The sequence below is a fragment of the Poeciliopsis prolifica genome, unplaced genomic scaffold, assembly GCF_027474105.1.
Source record: "Poeciliopsis prolifica strain line A6 unplaced genomic scaffold, Auburn_PproV2 SCAFFOLD005, whole genome shotgun sequence".
Lineage (NCBI taxonomy): Eukaryota > Metazoa > Chordata > Actinopteri > Cyprinodontiformes > Poeciliidae > Poeciliopsis > Poeciliopsis prolifica.
In genome coordinates, this window is record NW_026562380.1 from 1,218,459 (window position 1) to 1,243,087 (window position 24,629).

General features: G+C 38.2%; 1 protein-coding gene across 2 annotated transcripts in view; it reads left to right on the top strand.

Annotated features, from left to right (window-relative positions):
* Positions 1–24,629, top strand: part of thada (THADA armadillo repeat containing) — a 92,244-nt gene that overhangs the window by 16,622 nt on the left and 50,993 nt on the right. For both annotated transcript variants that reach the window (XM_055029365.1, XM_055029364.1), the window contains 7 exons: positions 5,267–5,376; positions 7,508–7,640; positions 9,828–9,962; positions 10,034–10,156; positions 10,829–10,920; positions 19,687–19,776; positions 24,133–24,264. In XM_055029365.1, coding sequence (XP_054885340.1) covers positions 5,267–5,376; positions 7,508–7,640; positions 9,828–9,962; positions 10,034–10,156; positions 10,829–10,920; positions 19,687–19,776; positions 24,133–24,264 — 815 coding nt within the window. The remainder of the gene's footprint in view (positions 1–5,266; positions 5,377–7,507; positions 7,641–9,827; positions 9,963–10,033; positions 10,157–10,828; positions 10,921–19,686; positions 19,777–24,132; positions 24,265–24,629) is intronic.

Here is a 24,629-nt window from a genome sequence, read left to right on the forward strand (position 1 = left end):
TCCCCCCGTTGCCTGTTGGAGTTTGTTAGCATCAGCGGTCAGAATTATTCAGGACTCATTCCTGAATCCAGACACAATTTGAGTGGCCAGATGTGTCTTCCAAAATGAGCATCTCCTCAGCTGGGATTTGCCTTTGGCCCGGTTTTTTTTTTTTTGTTAAAACAAAAATCGCTGAAATTAATCATTCAAAATTGATGCATCAAAGTTCAGACTCTAAATTTTCCAAAGATGCTCGTCATTTACTTAAATTTTTCAAACTATAAATAAACCGAGCGAAAGATACGCGTTTTATGGAGGCGCCAGCTGTTTCGCCAGTTTGCTTTTCGTTCAAAAATATCTCCCGTTTTCTAAAGCGTCCTGTCCGTTGAAGCCGCAGCAGCATAAACTAAAATAAAAAAGAGATGCTGGTTTTCAGGCTGATTCACATGTTGTTTAGTTTAACGTTTGTGGTCCATTTATTGACCTTTTTCATCCATGCATGGTCCATTTCATGACCTGCGCTGGGCTTAGTTGTGATTTATGTGTTCTTGTGTGCAGCAGACCACCAACACTGATTCATCTGGTTCTGGTGGAGAGGAATACTTTTAGTTTGGTTAACATCTTTATACTTTTCTTTTCACTCTTGCTGTTATTTTCATGCACCTCCAGTAAATCCACTCCTCATAGTTTCCCTTTCCCACCTGTGGGCATCTTTGCTGCTTGTTAACGTCTCTTCTAAACCGAAGTCGTTAACTTTGCAGCAATCCCTTCTCTTCACTGTAGATTGGATGGTTGATTTGTCCCATTAAAAATTTTTATATTCTCAAAAACGGATAGTAATATATTTATAAAATATTTCCTTTAAATTTAAAAAAAAATATTGCGTTATTTAAAAAAATAAAGTGAATATTTTAGCTAAATTAAAAATATTTTATATAATGTATTAAAAAAAGAACATATGTTGAAAAATATTTTCTTTAAATTAAAAAAATACTGAATTTTTATAGAATATATTTAATATATTACATGTTAAAACTTTTGCTTATATTAAATATTGCTTATAAACAGTTTTGAGAGGCTAAAAAAGAACATATATTAAATAAGTTTAATTGGGATATTTGTCCTAATCTACAATTGAATGATTTCAGTTGTGGTTGCTTTACGCTGGTTTTAATTATCGGACCGTATTCGGACCAGAACCGGTTCTTCTGTAGCAGAATCTTCAGACGTTTTTGTAACAGGAAGTTTGCTATTTAGGTTCATGCCAGAGCGCCGAGCCGCACATGTAATTAGTCAGGGAAGCATCTCTCTCTCCTTTCTCCCTCTCTCTTTCTCCCTCTCTTTCTTCATCCCTCTCTTTCCCTCCCTCTTGCTCCCTCTCTCTCTCCTTTCTCTCTTTCTTTCCCCCTCTCTCTCTGTCTCTCCCCCTTGTTCCTTCTCTCTCTTTCTCTCTCTTACTCCCTCTCTTTTTCTCCCTCTTCCTCCCTCTCTCTCACTCTCTCTCCATCCTTCTCCCTCTCTCTCTCCCCCCACATGGATTTTTTTTCTGGGAAACATTTGCAAACAGGAAGTTGATGTCTAAATAAAGCCCTCTCTGTTGCCTCCCTCCTGCCCCCCACGCCCTGCACAGGAAACCTGCACGGCCCGTTTTAACGGTTACACAGACGGGAACCTTCGGAGGGGGAAGGCTTTAAATAGGCTCGGCCCAGCTCGGCACCGCAGCGGTCTGGGCTCCGGCGGCCGCCAGCCATCTAACGGTGACTGTCGCTGCCATTTTTACCCCCGGTGAGGTCAGTCCTGTCCTGGAGCCCGTCGTGATAAGTCATTGGGCTTGGTTCTGCTGCGGTCCGCTCTGGCCGGTTGAGGGTCAGTCGGGTCGACTGACCCGCCGTAAAGCAGATTAAAAGATCGGACTAAGGCTGTCTAAGCCCTACGTATTTTCTTCTGAGGATTCTTGGTTTCATCTGTTGCTTCATCTGCAGTAAAACGGATTTTTGAGTTTCCTGTTCTGGTTTTTCACACACAGATTCTTGAAATCCTTTCAATTAGGTGTTTTCAAGTGTTTGACATTCAAACAGCAGAATTTAGTCATGAAGTGTGGTCTAATGTTTGATTAAATGACTAAATGTGGGAAAAAATACATTATTTACAGTTGAAACTATTTTCATACGCCAGATAAAAAGAGACATGATTTTTTTTCTCACCATCTCAAGTTAAATCAAACAAAATTTTTCTTATTTTAGGTTAATAACAATTACCAAAATGATTTATATTTGCTAAATGCCAGAAAAGTTAGCAAGAGAAATTGTTTTAGACATTGTTATGTTTAATTTGAGCAGGAAAGTCATTCACCTTAAAGTGGATCTATTAAGCAAAACTCACACTTTGCATGTTTTTGTACTTCTGTTTTGGTCTCTACTGCTTCTAAAAACAGCAAAGCGCTTTAAAAAAATCCACTCAACTGTCAAAGTTTTTTTTTTTGTATTTGGAAAATGGGCCTTTTAAAAACATTCTTAATGTTGCGTCACATGATCAGTTGCCTACCAACCCCAGCAGAGTTCCGCCTGTTACCTAGCAACCAGAGCTGAGCTCCAGCACGTTTGGTCAGCTGGTTTTACCCTGGTATGCGCTGTACAATGGCAGCTGCTTGGTTGTGGACTTGCCACCCAGAAACCCCTTGCTCCGATCTTGCTGCTTGTGCAGGAGGCTCCACTTCTGCTTTTCAAATATGTACGGTTGCATAGTTGCGCAGAACTGAGCAGACTGAGATCTAAGAATGAATGTGTGCAGAAAATGCAATGAAAATTTTTTGCATAAATCGTTGACCTACAGGAACCTATTTAAGGAAGGTCACCTTTAACATGATTTGTTTGCATTGTTTTAATGTAAATCCTATTTCCATCCATCCATTTCCTAACACCTTCTTCCCTAGTGGGATGCTGGTGCCTATCACCATCCAATGTTCCAGGCGATCATATAAATCATATTTTTTATTCCTAATGGCTCCATAACTTACTGAAATAAAGCTTGGCTTATAAGGTTTTTGATAAATTAAACGTTCAGGATACCTCCTCCCTGCAGGAATAGTTCATTTGTATTGTTTTAGTCTCCAAAGTGTGATTCGTGAAAGGTCAGAAAACCTGAAAAAGCTGTAGTTTTACTGTGAGAACCGAGCCCTGCGGGCCGTATCGGGCGCCGTTTGTGCCTCCGGACTGTGCCACCCCTCCCCGTGCCCTCCGTGCCACCCCTGACTAAGCCGGGGCCTGGCTGCTGCTCCGGTGGTGGTGATACCACAGCCTTAATGACAGGGAGCCGGAGCGCTGCGTCCGCCTCGCCCTGCCGCCTCACCTGCAGCACGCTCAACAGTTTACACACTGCCACAGAAACGGCCCGGCGCGTCTCTGCGTGTGTATAGTTAGAACGCCGTCGGTAACACTATTACTAACTGGATGGTTTTACTGACAGTGGCCATTATGTGGATGTCTCAGCGTCCTTATTTCAGCACACTTGTCACGCTACTGACATGCCACTCTCACGGCTTGATGTGCTAAGGCCACAAAGGAGATCTTTTTATTGTTAACATCACATATTTGTTGAATTTGTGACCGATGGCTGGCGTGTCGGGACATTCCAGACTCGGAGCACCTGCTCGTCGTAAGCTGATCCACATCCACATCAAGTGCGTCCGCTCCGTTTTATGAGGTTTTATTCTGGTCTCTGGGTTACACACATGTAATTACCCTTTTAGTTCTGGTTAGTCACCTCTAAAGTACAGTCAGGGTAAACAGAAAACACTTATCAGGACTCGTCTTTCATCAGTCGCTCTGCCTCGGTGTGGCGGTCGCTCTCGCTCTCTGGTCGCTGCGGAGGAATTTTGGACCGCTGCTCTTTCAGGAGCGTTTCCACCACTGAGCAGAGAAACCCTGACTCAGAGGTCAGCGTGAAGCATGATGCTTAAAGCTGCAGTATTTAACAATAAATCAGTTAATCAATTAAATTAGGGCGTCTTTTTTTCTTCCTTTTCCTTTTTTTTTCTTCTCATCTCATTGTATGCAACACAACAAATAATTTGTAAACTGGTATTTAGTTATATCTTTATTCCCCGTCTTCTCAACTGTAATTTATTGAATTGTTATCATCATTGTCATTATTATTACCTGATTGTTGCTTTTTAATTGGACACCTTTTCTTTGCTTTGTGGCTACATAATGTGAATTGATCACATAAAACAAATTACAATAAGCTGTTTTTCCACCACTGGAACAGCCTCAACAATTCAGCCATTTTGACCGCTGTATGGGAGCGGGTAAGTGGCATGTACATGAGCATGATTGACAGCGCTATGGCCCTTCTCCTGGCTCTGATTGGTTGTTTTTGACTTGTATCTGTGTATTTCTGCAGATGACAGTGGAACCACAAAGAATAACTTGATTTTTGAACACATTATCTATTGACAGTTTTATCAAATAAAATAAGACAAACATTTTATTAAGGCTGCGTACTGCACCTTTAAGACCAGTGCTCTCCGATTCATGAACGGCCCATTTATCGACCTCTGCAGAACTTGTTGATATGAATATGAAACAATTAAATCGTTTAAAACAAAGGATACATTCAGACCATGAAGGAAAGTCAGTATTCATTTCTATTTCTTTAAAAAAGGAAATGATAGCAAATTGTCCCAGATGATAAATTATAGTTATTGTGATAAATAATAATATTGTTTTGAGTCAACGAACTTTAAATTCTGATGAACATTTAATACATTTTAAATATCCAAAATAAATAACGGAAATGACAAATAAAAGATTAAAGCTCTAGACTGAAGACTTTTGTCATCCAGTTTTTGGTGGAAAGAGAAAGAAAATAGAAAAACAATAAATCATGCTTGTTTTAATTTAATCTCATGTAATTAATTGATTTATTCCAACATATTTAACTCAGATACTTGTAAATAAACCTAATTAATCAACAAAGTCCACCTGAGTGTATTTTAATTTGAATTTACATCCAGATGAGAAGGAAATTAATTTTTTTTTTTTAATTTTCATAAAAATAATAATTCAATTATCCAGTAAAACGTTAACTTTTTTCTGTTTTGGTAGAAAGAGAGAAAAGAGAAATAATCAGGCAAATGGAGACGATAGAGTTTGTTTCACTTTACCTTGTGATTGTTTGATTTGATTGATTGATTGATTGATTGATTGATTGATTGATTGATTGATTGACTGGCTAACAGGAAACACCAGCAGCTGCTGCTCCTCTCATCTGGTTCTCTCTCCTCCAGGTGGAAGGAGTCGGTTTGTACTTCCGCCAGCAGCTCCTCCAGTCCCGCCATCGAGGCGCCTTTGAACTGGCGTACGTGGGCTTCGTGCGGCTCACCGACATGCTCTGCAGGTGTGTGTGTGTGTGTGTGTGTGTGTGTGTTTTTACTCGGGCCAACAGAGGCTGAAAGGTAACATTCTGAGGAATGATGGGTAAATGAGGCATTTTGACTCACAGCAAAACTGTGTTGATACTGTGTCACTGAATACTGCCACCTGCTGGACATTAAAAATCCCTACAGGCAACGTCGTTGACAGACTGATTTGATGACCTATTTTCTATTATGTCATATCTTCAGTTAAATTAAAAATATATTTGATATTTTTAGATACAGTCAATAAATAATGTGAAAATTTAAGTGATGCTTGTGGATTGTTTTTTGTTCTTTTTTCACAATTTTTTATATAAAAAAATAAGTTTTTCCAACATTTTGAAATGTAGTCTGTTACGCTTTTTTGACACAACTTTCCCTGCTGTAGAAAAAATAAACAATAAATTTATATGAAGTAATTTATAAAAAGCAACTGAGTGATTTGCTGAATACCTGAGTTTATCCGAGTTCATTCTGATGCCCTGTAATGCCTCAGCATTGAGGAGGTGGATTTATTTAAATAAGACAGATTTGCTGGGTTTCCTTTTTCCCCTAATGTCTACTTCCTGATTACGTGTAAATATTCACACACTTCATACTTTTCCAGATGTTGTTTTGACCAGAATAAGCAACTAGTTCCACTGGCAGATTATTTAATTCACAACATGGGAAAAATGTCATTTTTTTAAAGTGAAATAATCATCAATATTACGTATTTATTTCTATTTCTATTTATTTCTATCAATATTAAGGAATTATTTACTTAAAACAAGCTGCTATTTATTGCTGAGAAGTTACTGATAAGTTAGTTTTGTCTTATTTAAAGTGAGACATTTGCACTATAAACTAGACTGAAAATAATTGATAAGATTCTTTGATTTTATTTATGAATATTTAACACTTTGGATGGAGCAACTTGTCAGGAAATAAGGAATTTCAACTTAGGAATCAAGTATATACTATTCTTTGTTGTACTCTGATTAACTTAACCATGTCACATTCGGATTTTATGAAGCCGATTCTTTTTTTTCTCTTAATGTCGGGTTTTTCCCTGACTAAATAAAAGGACTGAAATTAAAGGTTGGGTTTGTCTGAAATGTCTCAGTGTGAGATTATGCTGCTGCAATAAAACCTGGGTTTATTACGAGGCGGTGTACCAACAAGCATGGCGGACTCTGCAGGAGTAATTCCTGTATTAGCACGAATGATGGCCAGCGTTCCTGTTTTCCTGCGGCAGGTGGACGGGTCGCTCCGCTGCCGCCGCAGCGCCGTTCGCTTTGAACCACCCAGTGCTCAGCAAAGCCTCCTCCTGTTTTGTTGTTCTGCGGAAACCGTCGCTCCTTCTCTCTCTGTTTTATAACCAGGGCGACATTCTGGTGGTTGTGAAGGATGCTGGGAGTGTGTGTTTGCGCTGCTCTGTGTGGATGGTATGCAGACCGTGCGCTGCGTTACAGGGTGTTGATTGCGGGGTGCCTGACCGCAGGCCTTTGATTCTCTGCCTTTGCTGCGTTCCTCTGTGTTTTCACTCCCTCTCTGCTGCGTCTCTGTCCTGCCCTCTTCTTCTGTCCTTATTCACTTTCTCCTTTTTCCTTTTTTTGCACTTTTAGCTGCAACAGATTCCCAAATTGTTGCTTTCGAAACGCCTCCAAATAAAACTTTTTACAGAGATGCCACTTTTGTTCCTCGTGTTGATTTGGACAACATGGCTGAACAATATACCGTATTTTCTGGAATATTTTCTGTTTTTTTTTTTTATTAAAAACCGCCCCTTTTGTGAATTAATATGGACTGATATGATTGTGCTAACTGACCTCCCAGTCGAAACATTACAGCCAACATTGTGGAGTAATACGGACTGTACTTTGCTTTTGTAAGCCTTCTGTGTTCGTCCAGTCGGTTGACTTCACGACAGACACGTTCAGGTTCATTCAGATGATATGTAAATATGCAATAAATTTATAATAAATAGCTAAGATAAGAAAAAATAAAACTATCTGAAATGCTGCCAAACTGCTTTCCTTTTTTATCCTCTGCTTTCACTGCATGTCGTTTATTTTTCAGCAGTAAATGAATGAATTCTGGATAATTCTTCTGATGTTTTTGTGTTTTAAGGAGCGGCAGTCGGAACCTGCAGCAGCTTCCGTCCCGCTGGCTTTCCGAGGTTCTGGAAGAGGTCAAATCCAGCGACCCGACATCGAAGCTGTGTGCCACGCGGCGAAGCGCGGGAATACCGTTCTACATCCAGGTAGACGTTACAAAACGCTTAGAGAGTCCGAAAGGGGCTTGAGATCCTTGGAAGTCACGCTGACGATTTTAAAGAAGTTTCTAAATAAACCCATTGAGAGCGCAGCGAGACCCGGAACCAGCAGGCGAACAGAACATTCCTGTTGTTATAACGGAGATAGTTCTTCCTGGCAAAGCTGGACACGAGGAGTTTGGTTTTTTTAGGTGATGAAACAAGAAAGGACGGCCAGATTTTCATTTTCGCAATTTGCATTTATATAGACAATAAAAATAATCTGAACTTCTAAATGTATTCAAATAGTTTTGAATATGAAGAGTGTTTTTGTCTACTAGAAAGATTTTTGGAGGTGATTGAACTTATTTAACCAGGACCTCCTGTTAGATTAAAATTACCTAAAACTAAACACAAATATTACAAAAGATTTGAAAAGGAAGTACATTTTTTATTTTGATGAATCTTCACCCGGGGAAATTTGTTGACATTTTCAAGAAGCTCCATTTTATTTCTATTTTTAGGTTTTAGAATGAATAAAAACTTTAAACTTTTACATTTTCTTTCATGAAATGTTAAATATCTCAGTATATATGTTGAAAAGAAACTTAGTTTCCAATGAAATGATTAATCAGATTAATTGTGATGAATCAATTAGTTGAATAATCGTCAAGTAATTTTGTAAATCCTTCCATCCTTCCTTCTTTACTTCCTTCCTTCCGTTTATCTGTCCTTCTAGCCTTATGTCCTTCCTTCCTTCTATCTTTCTGTTTATCCTGTCTATTCTTCCATCTTTCTTTCCTTTTTTCCTACTTTCTTTCCTTCCTTCCTTCCTTTTTTCCTGCCTTCCTTCCTTCCTTCCTTCCTTCCTTCCTTCTACTAGTGGATCTTGTATTTTTAACTATTAATCATTTACTTTAAGAAGCTTCTATTTCTTGCTGTCCTGAGACATTTCCACTGGAGCCTAGAATCGTTTTCCTGTTAACGTGTTTTAGTGTTTTTGCAGTGCGGCCCGGCCCGGCCGGGCCCGGCTCCTGTCTCTGTGAGATAACTCTCTGCTCCCATCAGAAATGATGTAATGCAGTCAGAGTATCAGTGAATGAAGCGCAGCTGGAGTTGAGGTCAGAGCCATGAAACAGCCTCGTTCTGCATTAGTGAGGATTCTCAGTCATCGAGTTCATTCCCACTCCCACTGTCACTGGCTGGATGGAAAATGGTTCTCACTCCTTTGCTTCTTGCTCCAGTGATTCATGATTTCATAACTTTTATTTACATTTAATTCAGCTGAAAAAGAGCCAGCACTGTCAAGGCGGAAACATAAAAAAGAAGAGAAACAAGCAGTTTTAACCCGTTTGGAGAAAAAGATTACCGTAGCTCTGTGGTCGATACAAAACATGTTCATTAAATTTTTTTTCATAAAATCATTCTTAGATGATGAGATTTTTGTCTGTTTTAGAACGTCTTTTCACTTTAGATCCAAATAATTTGCTGCAAGCCACGCAAAATGGCTGCAAACAGGTGCACAATTATACAACTGTACATCTTTGAAAAGCAAACGAGGAGCCTCCTGCACAACCAACAAGAATCCAGCAAGTGGTTTCTGGATTTTAAGTCATTGACAGCAAAACTCTTGTAGTTTCCAGCAGCCATTGTACAGTGCTCAAAACCAGCAAAAGCAATCGAACATAAATATCTGACAGATTGATTCCAGGAATGGATGATAAAAACTGATACGCATTTTGTATCAGTCGATATCGATAATTATTGATTAGATTTTTGGTGGTGTGACGTTTCCTGTTTTATACAGTTTTCCCTGATTTCAGTTATTTTTTTATTTTTAAGCATTTAAGAGAAAACTGAAACTGCTGCAAGCTACTGAACAGGTTGTTGCTAGGTAATCAAAAATTGAGAGTTATTGATACTAGCTTACCTGGCTGTGAAAGGTTGAGTGGCGAAGGTTTTCCCTTTGCCTACATTTCCCAGAATGCTTTGTGGTTCTGGATTGGAGTTCAGCGAATGATCTGAATATTTTATCAGATGTATTATCAGTCTATATTAATCATGTGTTCCTTTGTAAACTCTTCAAACTTTAGCTCTAGGAGGCAAAATATCAGGTCAACTCTTTGTTTCAGGTGAGTCACGTTTTAATTTTGCGGTTTCTAAACAATCCCTTGTTTCCTCCGCGCTCCCCTGCAGGCGCTGCTCTCCTCGGAGCCGAAGGCGTCCAGCTGCAGCCTGCTGAAGGCCACCATGAGGCAGCTGATCACTCTGGCCTCACCGGCGGCTGACAGGAACACCGACAGGAACACCGACGCCTCCACCGTGCCTCGGGTTGGACCCTCTCATTCACAGATTTAAACTTTTCTGATGTGGTTTCCAAACATGCGTTCCGCTCGCCACAGGTGCACGCTCTGAACGTCCTCAGAGCTCTGTACAGAGACACTCGTCTAGGGGAAAACGTCATTCCCTTCGTCTCAGACGGGATGCAAGCTGCTGTGTTGGGATTCACCTCTCCTGTGTGGGCAGTAAGTCTAAATCTGAAGCTTTTAATTCATGAAAAGCAACATTAAGGTCTTATTACTGACAGACTGCTGCATCCTAAATGCACAAAGGGGCGTTATAGGAGATCCTTCCCCCCAACAAGTGTTTACATTTTTCAAATGTATTGGTATTTATTGATGCCCTGTGTAGTGAAGCTAACAATCTCAACGATGCAAATAGTTTTGGGAGAGTTTAAAAATCATACAGGTTCATTTATAGTTAAAATGATAAATGAAAATTCAAGAAATGTATTCCGATAAACGACAAGATACATGCAGTTATTATTGTTAATCATGTTTTTAGCGTTTTAAGAACTTTTTTCTTGTGAACCTTTATTCAAGATGCTGCTGTCACACATGAATTTCACTGAAGGCTGTACATCTTAGGAAAACAATGTCTTCAGTCAGAGGCTTCTTCAAATCACTGCAATACAGACTGCTACAGAAGGTCATTCCATCACTGTCTGCAATAACTGAAGAGTTTTTAATTTATACGAGTTACAGCAACATTTAATCTGCCTTTGCGATCAATAAATTTCTATTTCTTAAGTCGAATTATTTCTGTTTCTAAGTTAAGTGAAGTTCAAGAATGCTTCTTTTAAAACGTATTCCTGATTCCTGTTTCCCAGCCTCTCTCTTCTTCTGTTTGTTTCCCAGGTGAGGAACTCCTCCACGCTGCTCTTCAGCACTCTGATCACCAGAATCTTTGGGGTGAAGAGAGGGAAAGACGAACACTCAAAGAAGAACAGGTCTGCTGCTTCTCCCTCTCTCTTTAATTACTGAGTTTTAGGTTTGAGGCGTTCTGCAGACATGCAATAGGAAAATAGTAAAAGAGTAATTTCCAGGTCTTTACCGGCATGAATGTAAAAAACAATGCACTCAACTTTGAAAGCATTTTTAAAAAATTCAAAGTTAAGTTGCAGAATAAGTATCGCCACCAAGCGGCGCTGTTGTAACACCACCCTGACTGAAGATTGGCCTTTGCACAAATTCAGATTTCAGGTTTGCTGCAGGAATGACGAAGCAGAAAAAGTTATGTTGAAATCACTCTTTAAATAGTCACATAAATATCACCCAGTCTGATAAATGTGTCACTTTTATTCTATATTTTTCAACATTTTTTAATAATTGGACTGTCTCCTAAACCGAGTGTATTCAAAAGTGGGGTCTGTGGGCCATTTGTGGCGCCTGGACTGATGTTTCTGCGGCCCCCTAACCACAATTCAAGAATAAATTAGGAAAAAAATAAGACTTTTAAACCAAAATCTACTTAAAAAAATGTTAGATCACCTTGTCCAAGCTTCCTGGTTCCCTTCTGTTGTCACATATACTCATCGACTTGTACTCTAAAGTAAAGCCTGGTGCGCCCAAATCTGCTTTTATTTCCTGTATTAAAACTTGGCTGAATACAGCAAGTGCTTTCAGATGAAGAGTGACCTAGATCCTGTTTTTACTGCTGAGAACAGATGAAATGTTTCTCCAGTTTTCTTTAATCGAGACCAAAATAATAAACAAACTGGGCTACATCACATTTAACAAGGAAAACGTTCAAAAACATTTGAAGCTTTGGATGTACAATCTCATTCCTACAAAAAACGTCTGGTTATTTGTTTAATTAAAATAGTTAATGCTCATTTTATTGCTGAGTAGGTAAAAAAAAACTAACATTTTTGGTGATTTTCCTTTTTGACCAGTGAAAACTTTTTAGCTTGGTCAAAAACTTTGTGCAAATCATAAAAGATGTCGGTGGATCTCTGTGTTTTTTTTCTTTTTTTATCTTAAATATGAGCGTACACTTGCTGTCAAAAACACGCGACGACACAGTTAGCCGTGGCTACGATGTTTACATCACGATCTATAAGTATTGCACGCTCAAAATGAGTTTCCATGTGTAAACAGTCGTCTTGTTTATGAGTTAAATCCTCGTTGTTTTGGTTGAATCCTTATTGGCTCTGCTTTGGAGAATTGTTTGAAAGATTGCGGACTGCTTTTTAAGGTTTTCGGAAGAATCCTGCCTCGCAGCACCTTGTCAAACAACAGCTCAAGTGTTTGGAGAAAAGCGAATTGAAATAGACGGCAGGCATGGCTTCAAGTGTTTTTCCCACATGCATTTATATATTTTACAATCATGTCCAGATGAAGTGTAGCTGACAAGCTGAGCTGCATAATTTTATCTCCTCCTTTTTGTTTTACACTCTGAAAAAAATTGACTAAAAATGATTGAAGTAATGGTAGAGCTCTATTTATTAAAACAAACAAACACAAAAACCCTTTGATTTAATTCAAAACTGAAAAGCTGCTCATTAAAATGAGCAAAAAATTGAAATATAAACTTCTGTTAGTTCATTGAAAACAACAAAACATTGAGATTTCATTTTAGTAAAACATAAATTGTTGCTAAAATAATAAAAACTCAAAGCTCCCACTTGTCTCTTTAAATATTACAATGAGTTAAAATCCCAACGTACAACTTTATTTATTTTGTATTATTATTATTAAAGTATTTTTGGATTAAATACAATTTCTCACAGTTTATAAATACTGACAGGTCATTAAATACTGCTTAAAATAAGATCTAAAAAGTCTTGTGCAAATATTAAAGATTAGAAAAGCATGTTGACGATGTTAGTGGTGCTATTGTTTAAGACGGGGTTTAAAAAGCCTGTTTGCAGTTATAATGGAGACCAATCTGTTGTAGGTTAGCATTGTTCCCTCACTAAGACATTGGGCATTTCTCTGAGTAAACTCTGACTGCGGAAAACACATTCGGGTCTTTTCCGTTTTATAGAACCTGTTAAAAACCAGCTGTAACTCCAGTTTTGGTTCAGCACTGGAACCACTTTGATAAAATTACCTTATTAGCAAATAACTTGGGTTAACAATGTGGTGTGTGCTGTTTAATGTGATGGTAAAATGCTAAAGTTTGGTGTTAATGTTACTACGTATTATAGCTCTTCAGCATCTTCATATTAAGACAATAACATAACAGTATTACCCTTTTTATAGCAAAACCAGCTAACCAACATTAAGCTTTAGTTTAATAAGGATGACTGATCTAGTATTTAACATTACCTTGTTTAGTGTTTTAGCTTTAACACATTTAGCATGCTAACTGGGGGTAAAACTGAGCTTTGGGTTGCCTTGTTTTTATTAAAATGACTAATTCTATTTAGAAACATAGTCACTAAAAATGATCCTTTTACAACATTACAGTTGATTGTGTTAGTTTTCTGTTTAACATTTAGCTAAATTCTTTGCCACACCTAACATGCTAGCTGTTGCCAAAATAAAGTCTCAGAGAAGCTAGCTTGGCTGATATTTTTGCTCTGTTATGTAATTTTGATTTAGAAACATTAGTGTTGCTCAATACTAAGGTGAGTTTTTATTAAAACTTCTCTAGCTACGACAGCATCTTGCTTTGTCACAGTTAGCATGCTAGCTACTGGTAAATGAAGCTCCATAGTGTGCTCGGGAGATATGCTACTTTGTTTCTATTTAATTACAGACTCTGTGTTAGCCTTGTACATTTGTAAAGCAGCTTTTATTAAGTTTCTGTATAATCTTTAGCTTATTTTTTTGTCATAATTAGCATTCTAGCTGTTGGTAGAATGAAGTCTTGCAGAGAACTTAGCATGGTTTGAATTTTAATATATCTACGACCTCATTTCTATTTGGTAACCGAGACCCTGTAAAATGGGTTTCTTGCAACATCAGCAATGGGGTTTATTAATTTTTGTGAAACTTCTAGCTCATTACTTTGGCATGTCAAAACGCAGTAAAAATGTTGCCTCACAGGACAGTTAGCTTAGCTGATAAACCTATTTTCCTGTTGGTTTTTGTTAACATAGACAATAAATTTATTCTTGAAAAACATTTGTGAGTATAGATTGATCAAATTAACCCTCTCCAGGCAGATGTTTCAGATTTGCAATAGCTAAATGCTACTTAGCTAGTCTTTGCAAGTAATTTGAGCCTGAGAGGGTTAAATGTTGATTTTCAGTTGCCATAAGGTTTGCAGTTTGACCTACAGTCAGTGAAGTTTTGAGCCCTGCGTGATTGGGACTCCAAAGTGATTTTGAAGTCGTTGGGTAATCCAGGCCTAACTTTCCCAGGGCTTTCTGCTCCAGAGCCCTCTGTCTGGTTCCTTATGCAGTATTTTTACTGGCTCAAGGCCTCTGAACGCTGTTCCCCCAGCTGAGTTCGCTCCTGTTTATCTTCTACATGTGGTTTTAGTCTTCTGTCCAACACCTTGTGCAGCTTTCTGATATGTAATGCTCTTATTATTAGAGCATGAGGTCATTTTATGTGCTTGTGAGAGAATTTGTTTCACAATAAATGAAAAATACTATTATGGAAATTATCTCTTTAAGTTGTACTGATTTGGTTTATTTCTCTTTTAGTAGCCTGATTGTCAAATTTGCCTTCTTCATATCAGAGAATTGCAGTTGTTTTGCAACTTATTCCTATAATTGCATCTATGGGAGTTTATCTTTTCCACAGTCTGTTGTGCATCTGGTCCTTGTTATTACCATGACTTTGTGGTTGTGATCTCTGGCAGCAGAAAACGTATTGTGACAGCTTGTCCACTCTAATACTTGGCTCTCTGTGTGTGCAGCGTTCTCTTGGTTCACTGGAGCTGGAGAATAAACACATTTCCTGCTCAGACAAACACAATTATGTGTATTTGAGTGTTTGGAAAGCCTGAATTTGATGTTGTCTGTGGGAATACCAGATGTGTATTTTCTGAAATAACTTGTATCCAGTGATATTGTTTGCTTGGGGATCGTCGTCCAACTAAAGGGCAGACTGATGGCTCGCTACGCTCCGTGACCACGGATGGATGTCGATGAGATATCGTGGTGAAGATAAATGCAACTGTAAACAAAGCTGACAGAGCGAAGATTGCTCACTGCATTCCAGCCAAGGCCCCTGCCGGCTTTATCTCAACGCTGCCTCAACTCCTCACTTTGCACTCCACATGTACATATAAAAATGTCCAGATTAATGCTGCAGAGGGGTTTTTGAGCGTTGCCGTAAATGTTTCTTTGCCAGGCTCCTGTGGAAATGTACTCCCTTTTCAGCAGAGGAGAAAGTATTTCTAAAGGCCTTGGTGTTGTGCGTGTGTGTACGGATTTCACAGATTATATTTGCAGGAATTGGACAGACTTCCCATCGAGAAAAATCCACATTTAAAATGCTTTTAATGCATCCTGACCACCCACAGTATGATTAAAGATCACAATCACAAACTAATCCTGAAACAAATGCTAAAACTACAAACTAAATGTCAATATTAAACTTCTAAGCGCAACCTATTATGCTTCCTTGAACAGGCTAGGATAGATTTATGGGCTAGCCAAAACATTACATTTAATTTATGGCACAACATCAGTCAAAATAATGAGATTTTAGTCTGATCAGTTCCCAGCTCAACATTTTCACTCACACGTGAAAATGGCTGCAATAATACGGACGTACATTTTGGAAAACCAGAAGTGGAGCCTCCTGCACAACCAACAAGAATGCAGCAAGTGGTAAGTCAACAGCCAAACACTTATCTTTTCCAGCGCACAAAGTGGTAAAACCAGCTAACCAAAGGTGCTGGAGTTCCGCTTGGGTTGCTAGGTGCGGAGCAGTTCCTGCTGATTTGTGACGTTACTTTTGGAAGGTTTTTGAAATGACTGTTTGTCCAGAAACCCAAGAATATCAACTTGTTGCCAAAAATCAGCTGAATTATCGTTCTTAGAAGCAAAAAACCCCTCAGTTTTGCATTTTATACCCCTTTCAGTACTGAAATGATTGTACAACAAAAAAATTTTTTTTTTTCTTTTTTCTATTTAGTGCACACATTTTTTTTTCTTGTTCTGAGGTTTTGCTACTGCTGAAAAAAAAAAAAAAAACACCTAATCTTTTTGCAAAAACTTTTGATCAAAATTGGTGTGATTCCAGTAAGCAAATTTATCTTTGCATCTTTTCCATGATGGTCAGTGGAAGCGCAGCGAGTGTTGCCAGAAAGCTCACACTTCGTCTTACTGATCGCTTTGATCTCGACATTCCCACAACAAACTTCAAATATCTGCAGCTGTGTGTCTTATGAGAACCGTTCAAATAAATCATTAAAATCATATCACAACCTTTTCTCTGATGAGTGGATGTATACGCCTCATTAACCTCCTGTTTGACCCTTTTCCCTCTCCATCTAACAAGCTCTGACGCTGCCTGTGACCTTTGACCTCCAGGAGCGCAGACTTGTCAGGCAAACAGACTCTCATTAGGAGAACATCTGCACTCAAACAAATGTTTCTCCTGCAAGTTCTGCATTCAGATGCCATGCATTGATCACCATTTGTCTCTGGAGTGCTGCCTCCTTGCTGGAGAAGGCCTTTGGACAGATTTTGTTCTGCTGAATGTGTCTTAACTGGTTTTCCCCGTCGTTCTGAGAGCGCAGCAGTGTCTCCTCAGTCTTGTGATCAAGAGTTGGGCAGAGCAAACCTCTTCCTTCCTGAAGGGACTTGATTTAGACAGACAGAGTCAAATAAAAACTTTATTGGCCCTCAGGCTGAATGGTGGTTGAAGACCGCCAGAGTTAAATATAAAGTTTGTAATTTTATTGACAGTCACATATGTGTTTGAGCGAATGCATAGGCCCAAACATGTGACGGTTGGTGCTGCTTACACAAGAATGGGAGGGATTATTTCTGGCTTTGGGAGGATAAACAAAGATGAAGGCTGGATTTGTTTAGCTTGACAGGATTTGGAGCAAAAACTTATCGGCTGGTCATAACATCAGACCGTAGAGTATGTTCTGAAACCTTTATCGCTGCCTTTTATCACTATGTTGGTTTGCTTTTTGGCTGCCTTGCGTGGGATGTTTTACTGTTTTGGTCTGATGTTCCAGTTATCACTTTTACACGCTATGTGGAAATATTTGAAACAAAAGGCAGGTTTCTTCCAGAGAAGCATTTTCCAGGAACTCATTTAAGGCAAAATGGCAGTTTAGGCTGGTAATCAGTGTCTTTGTGTGGGTAATATCTTTTCAGCGGTACTGTTAGGGTCGATGTGGTTTGTTATGCTGTTTTGTCTGTTTTCATTATAAAAGTGGTACTATTTGGGTGGACCTACTGAGTCATGCTAGTAGAAATCAGCCCCTTGTTTGATGCTTTGCTTCATTCAATGGTTCTGGAGTCTCAGATATATGAGAAACGATCACTTCCTGGAAGTTTTACATTTTGGCCAATTGCTAACGTCTGCCGCTAACGTATGTGATGCGAAAGTTCAACACTACAAAACTTACCATGTATTTCCTGTGCTGTAATGGTCCATCCTCCTCTGCGAAGGAAGAGATGCTAATCCGAACAAGATGTCTGTTAATGTTAATTCAATATTTGGAAGAATGGCTAACACAGAGTGAACGGCTTTGTTCACTTCCTCCGCTGCCATTGCTAAACCTACAGTCAGAAAACAGTTAAAAAACAGGGTACAAAATTTACATAATTGTTCACAAATTCTCCTTCTGTTCACTTGAATTGTCTCCCGTCGGAGACAAACCAAGTCAATGGGAGAAAAGGCTGTGAAGTGAGATGAGAATCATGTGGAGCCATCAATGCCAATCCGTGTTTCTATATCAACATACTTTTATGCACATTTTGAACTTATCACAATACAAGCATTTCATATCAGTCAGAATTGCTAATTATTGATTCGGTTTTTTGTTTCAAATGTTTTAAATATTCCTAAACTGGTGGTGTTACAACTTTGTATATTTTTAAGCAGTTAAGAGGCGAAACTGCAAAGTGCTGCTCCGCAAGTTACTCAACAGGTTGTTGCTGGGAAACCAAAGAGTGAGCGAGTTAGTTGACACCACCAAGTTAAGTGAAATGATTAAACATTCCATCAGATGTATTATCTTTTGACATTGATCACGTGTCTATCACAATATTGATTTAATGTCCATTTCTAATGGAAACTTTTATGCTGGCTTCAGGTGGTTTTTTGCTTCTCCATGGAAAAATTAAGGCGATAAGCAGAAGATGGAAACACATTTGCCAAACAGGTTTTGCTGTAGCAAACATTTACCTCACATTTACTTCTATTTTTCTAAGATCTGTGGTCCATGTTAGCTTAGCATCATGTCATATCAACCTCCTTGTGTAGCCTAATCGATCGGCTCCAAACTAATGGTTGGAAACGTGCTTAATGTGCTTTTTTCCTCTTTTTGCAACATTTTAAAAGTTAGCTCAGAGTTGTGTGAAAACATAGCGACAGGTCATTGGCTGGGAGACAGAAAGACGTCACTGCTTGCGACAAACACCAGATAACGTTTGTCATCTTGCTCGTTTAGCAGAAGAATCACAAATCATCTAAAACTGGTTTCTTGAACATGGCGATGAGGTAAATTAACTCATTTGTTCTTCACAAGTTCAGATCTTGATCCAAGAGAGCAGCATTGGATGTAGTAGCAGTAGAAATTTGGGTCATGAATGATTGCGTGATGTTATGAAGTCTTTCAGTTATGTTTCAGACACCTTGTTGAATCTGTGGTGTAAAGCATTAACGAGGCTCTGAGGCTAAATGGTAAACAATGTGCGCATTATGCTGAAAATAGTTGTTGAGTGTGGGATTTTAAAACTGGAGAAAACAGCCTGGAGTGTCTTATCTGCTAGTAAAAACACAACAGTCTGAATGCGGCCTGCTTGTTGTGTTTGGACTGCAGACTTTAACTTATCCCTAAGAGACATGATGTTACACAGAAGATGTTTGTGTCTGTTGGAGAGACGGTCAACATGTGATTGACTGAAACTGCTTTAATCAGTGGTAATAACATTAACACTCACAGTCGTACACCGTAAAATAATGGTACTAAACTGTCAGGTTATTGTATCCATAAGGGATTGCTGACTCTTTGCTTGCTCTTCCTTGATCACAATGTCCACAACATCTTGTCTTTATGAGCTTTAGCATCTCGGTTACCAAGATTAAATATCAATATTGGCAGAGAAAGTGCATCTAATTATCACATTTGTTACTGGAATGCAGAATTTGGTCTAAATGCTTTGGTACTTTATACCTTTGAAAGCATAAATCAGTCAAGTATATTTTTATAGCACATTTCAAAGAAACTGAGAGGAAAATTTTGATCTTGAATTTTCTGTGAAAAACCCACATGCTGATTTTTTTGTAATTCTACCCAAGTTTGCATTTGCGACGGTAAATCTCAAAACATCAGAGTGGAAGTAAGATGAGCTACTAAATTAAAGTTTAATTGACGTAGTTTGCTGTATTATGTTTTCTGTGTTTTGCGTCACTTTGTCTAGCTGTAAGTTTCCTTCTCTTTCCATTGTTTTCTGTTTCTTTGTTGATGTTTAGATAAACAGACATTCAAACATGCATTTTTGCTGTTTTACACATTCGGACCAGTTACACAGAATAATGTAGGATTATTACCAAATATGAGGGCATTTCCTGCCGTTATTATTAATCATCGTACCGATCTCCTCCTCTCCCTCTGCCCACAGGATGACGGGTCGGGAGTTTTTCACTCGTTTTCCGGCTCTCTATCCGTTCCTCCTGAGCCAGCTGGAGGAAGCTGCAGCCACTGTGGAAAGGTGAGGCAACTCAGGCTAAAACCGTCATCACTCACAGTGTTTTTTTTCTTATTTTCTACAGAGGAAAAAACAAGCTCTAAACTATTTATTTTCTGCAGATTAAATTCCAACGCTCTGTATTTTGTTCTCACAGCCTTTTTCTTATCACATGACTGATTATTTGCTCACAGCACTGGGCTTTACGGCCGAATAGAGTAAATGTCTTTCTTGGTTTTTGTTCTGTTTTTTTGCTGTGGAGGGTTGACTCCTCTGAGGTTCATTGGCCTTATCGCCGTCAGATCCCCCTCTTTGTAAAAGCCTTGTAGTCGACCAGCAGCTCCCCAACCTGCCTTATCTTAATATGGATCCAATTAATTGAAAGCTCTTTCAGACCAGCTCTTTTACACTCCCTTCGACCCTTGTTAAAACATTTGCAAATTTCCCACGGAACCAGACCTCGGCCGTCTGACTTCTCGTTGTTTTCGCCGCGCCACCCAAACAGACCCGACCGCGTCATGCTATAGGGACACACAGCGGGACAGGAGGCAGCAGAGCAGCTGCTTGTGGTTTCCAACTGAACTTTCACAATCAGACGGCTCCAAAATAGATGAGAGACTCGTCTTTTTTTGTGCACATGCACATATGTAGTGTTTTGTAAATTGGGCCAAACAAAAATCGAGATCCAGAGAGAATATAGGACGTAATTATGTACCAAACGGCAGAAAAACAACCAAAAATATGCCAGAAAGTAAACTGAGGTTAAAGCAAACCTGCTCTCTGCTGTCTTCAGGGAAGTTTGTTGAAAATTGCAACATTTGTTACATTTTCAGCTTTTGCGTTTCACTTTTACACTGCTAAACGAACCAAACTCTTCTAAAAACCAGTTCCCCTCCTCGCCTGTAGGGGCGCTGCAGCAAAAACCACTGAAGGAAACACCATGAAAACCTCTGAAGAAGACAATGATCACAACGTCGTTATTTACAAAATTAACAAAAATGGAGTGGTGAAGAAAACTGAAAAAAAATCTTTCCTACTTTAGTTCTTGGGACTTTAAAGTAAAGTAAGTATTTGAATTGTGAAATAGTTTGATTTTATATGTTATATGTTGTTATTTGGACAACTGTTCCCTCTGGGTCTGGATGCTGTGCAGCTCTTACTTTTATTTATTTACCTTTCTTGAGTTGTTATGATGTGTAACTGTGGCAACAAGACATTATTTTTACAACTGGAAGCAGGTGATTAGCATCTCAAAGCTCCGATAGCACCTGAACGACGATACAGACTCAAAAAGAAGCAACAAAAGGAAATGAGGTGGATCAGCAGCGCTTGCCAACAACTATTGGTCACTGAAATATTGTCTGTGTAACATGCTAGCAGATATTTAGCTGTTAGCATGTCATTACAGTGTTGAGTTTATCATAAAATAATAGTCTTCGGTCAGAGGCCTTTTCAGATTCGTTGCAAGACTGACTGCTACAGAGGATCCTTCCTTCCCGCAGCATCACCATTTACCAAGACATTTAAATTCCCTTTGGGATGAATAGAACATTTTTTATTGAACTGAATTTAGGCCCAGACTAAGAAATATAAAATAAAATTAGGAAAATAAAGTTTCAAGAGCAAGTTTGTTAGATAAAGTCATGTTTCAATAATAAATATAATAATACGAGAATAAAGTTATAATATTTCAAGCATAAAGTTGTAATGTTATAAATTTAATCCTGTAATGCTATGACTTCATTGTAGTATTTGATTTTATTCTTGTCACTTTATTTATTTCTCATATTTTGATGGTCAAAACTGTCATATTTTTTAAAAGTAGCTTAGAGTTTGAGGCTCCAGATTTATTTGTTGACTTCATTATCTCACCGCGGCGATCATTTGTGTCTGGCTGGACCAGGTTTTATCTCAGAAGCTGTTCCAGGTCAGTGTCTGAGTTTTGAAAGTGATTAGTTGCAGCGCTCTGTCTTATCTTCAGCTCCCTTCCCTTCCCAGGAAAACAGCGACTGTATCATATTCCAGCGGTTTCTGAAACGCAGCTGATGATTTATTTGTCTGAGGCAAAATAAATGGAAAGCTTAAGCTTTGGTTTACTTTAGATATTCTTTTGTTTACGTCTCTACTGCCATGGCCCTTCCGTCTAAGTGGAGATTTCAGAATCGTAAGGTCACAGTGTCGCGTTTCCTCGCTCTAGAAACCTGATTTTAAAAAAAGATGAAACGGTTGGAGATGTTAAAAGGTACAGAGGATGGAGGATGTTTTTCCTTTTGCATTCTCTTGTAAAACTTTTGCGTTGACTGGCAGTAAAGTGCTGGTCAGTAATTTATTTAATACTTTTTATGCTATAATATCAGGTTTTTGTAAAGTATGCTGAAGCAAACATGTATTTATTGATATTTTAACAGTTTAATGGGTTTTATAAATCATTCAGATTTTTGATTTGGCCCAAAAAATAAAAAAGAGTTTGACACTTCTGCCTCATAGGGTTAATAATTTGGTTTTCAATCAGTTTTTTGCACCAAAAAATTAAGAATGTATAGACATGTTTTCTCTAAACCTCTAAATATTTGAAATTTTAAATCAACATTTGTGACCAAGGAGTATTTGCAAATTTATTGCAAGGAAATGCAAACCAATATTTTTCCCCTCTGTAAAAATGAGTTCTGGGAGGACTTTTTTTTTTTTCTGCTGGATGTGTGACCTCACATCCTGTCCCTATGGTTTTGACAGTTTAAACATTTGACCGCCTCCAAATTGGCTGCGATTACGTTTCCCGTGAGGTCGACGTGAACGCGCCCTGTGTGGGTTTTCTGAACGAAATAACGAAAAGCACACGGCGTTGTCACGGGGAGGTCTCTGTGAAGGACGCTGCGTTCACACACGTTTGGTAACATAAGCAAAACGTTCGTGTTTACAGACCTTCACAAAGCGCAGCTGCCAGCCTTCCCTACAGTATAAACAAAGACATTTTCTTTTTTCTTCCTGATCTCCATTTTTAACATAACAGGAAGAGAAGAAGTGAAACTCCTGTGGAGTAAAGATTTAATTTCCTTTTGTATTTCTGAACCACCAGTGAGTCAAAGTGAAAACGTTCCCTTCTGGCTCAGCTGGAAGGGATGAAATTTGAAAAGATGGAAATGAAAAGGGTGGATGAAGAATAAATCATGTTGGAATGTGAAATAAAATAAAATTTATGCCGCACAGTTTCTGTATGTGGTTATAATGAAGGTATTTTAGGTGGCATTGATGTTGCTATATGTAAATATAAAGCAATGACTTTCCTAAAAACAGTGAATAAAATTAAATTTCCACAATAAGATGACATTAAAGTGCCAGTAATCGGCATCTATTATAGATATTTTATTTTCTAATATTTTGTGTTTGTAGCTCAATATTTAAATATTTTGTTTTGGAACAGACATTTAAAAATGTGTGAATAAAATTTTTTGTTCTATAATGACATCTATTAATTTATTAAAGTTATTTCATATTTTCTGTGGCTGAAATGATTAACGGGATTAATCTTGATTATTGGAGTCATGGTCAACTAATTTTGTTGATTGGCGTTTCCTTTTTAGGCAATTTTCCAATTCAAAAAATGATTCAAATTATTTGCTTCTTTGTATTTTTATGTACTTTTAATATTGTATAAAATAAACTTAAGTGGTTGAATAAAAAATACACTGTGCCAATTTCTAATCATGTAATTGATAAATAAGTAAAATAGATTATCACTAAAATAACCATTTGTCACAGCCCCAATATTTACACATGTATATTTTTATACAAATGTGAAAATGTGACTTTGAAAGATGATGGCAGCAACCCATAACTGACAGTCAGTTTCATACAAATATCAATGACGCATAAAAGAAAATGGTTACAATTTTTTTCCCCCTAAGATTATTGTGTTTATTTTATAACCTAAAAACCAAAACAAAATAATGATATTTAAAATATTTACCTGAAATTATAAGTTGAGTTTTTTTCTAAAGGTCATGTAGCATATAAATAAGTTTTATGCAGCTCGACCTTGGGCACATCACAATGTCATCTGCAAACATCATAATCATAGTGCTAATGCTGCTAGCTGTTCTTTGTAACTGTGAGGTCATAAATGAGTTGTCACAGTTTGTTTACATCCAACAGATTCTAATTTTCTGTCCTAAGCTAAACAATGCTGACTGCATGAGGGTCATTTGGCTAAATGAAACTAACTAAATTAGCATAATTTAGCTAAATGATGCTAACTACATTTTGTCTTTTGCCTAACTGGTCTTTTTGATACACACCAACAAATATCAAGTATTCTTGCTTTTGCAGCTGCCAGCTAACAGCTAAGCATCTCTGCTAACATTTGGTTATTTTTGTGTTTAGTGACAGCGGTCATGTGACGCTCCACCCTAGCCTGTTCTTGCTGCTGCTGGTGCTCAGTCGCCTCTACCCCTCCCCCATGGACGGCTCATCCTCTCCTCTGGGACTCACTCCTTTCAGGCCCTTAATCATAAGGTAGGAGTGATTCTGTGCTCCATTTGTATCGAAGGCCAAACCCCCATGTGGGAATTTGTCGCTAAGTGATCAAGCTAACAATTATAAGCAATAAAGCAGTAACAATGTATCTGTGTATTTTTTCATATGATTAAAAAAATAATGAAAAGCGCAAATAAACAGTTACTTATAATTGAGCATGTCTGTCTTTAGCATATAGCCTTTAATTTTCACTTTTATTGAGAAACTTCTCACTTTAAACCCAAAGTTTCTGATGCTCAAACCCAAACCTGAATTCACCTTCATACTAAAACATTAAACCATTTTTGTCATGTTCAAATTTAATCTGATGGAGAAATACTGAAAAGTAGAGCCGTTTAGCATTT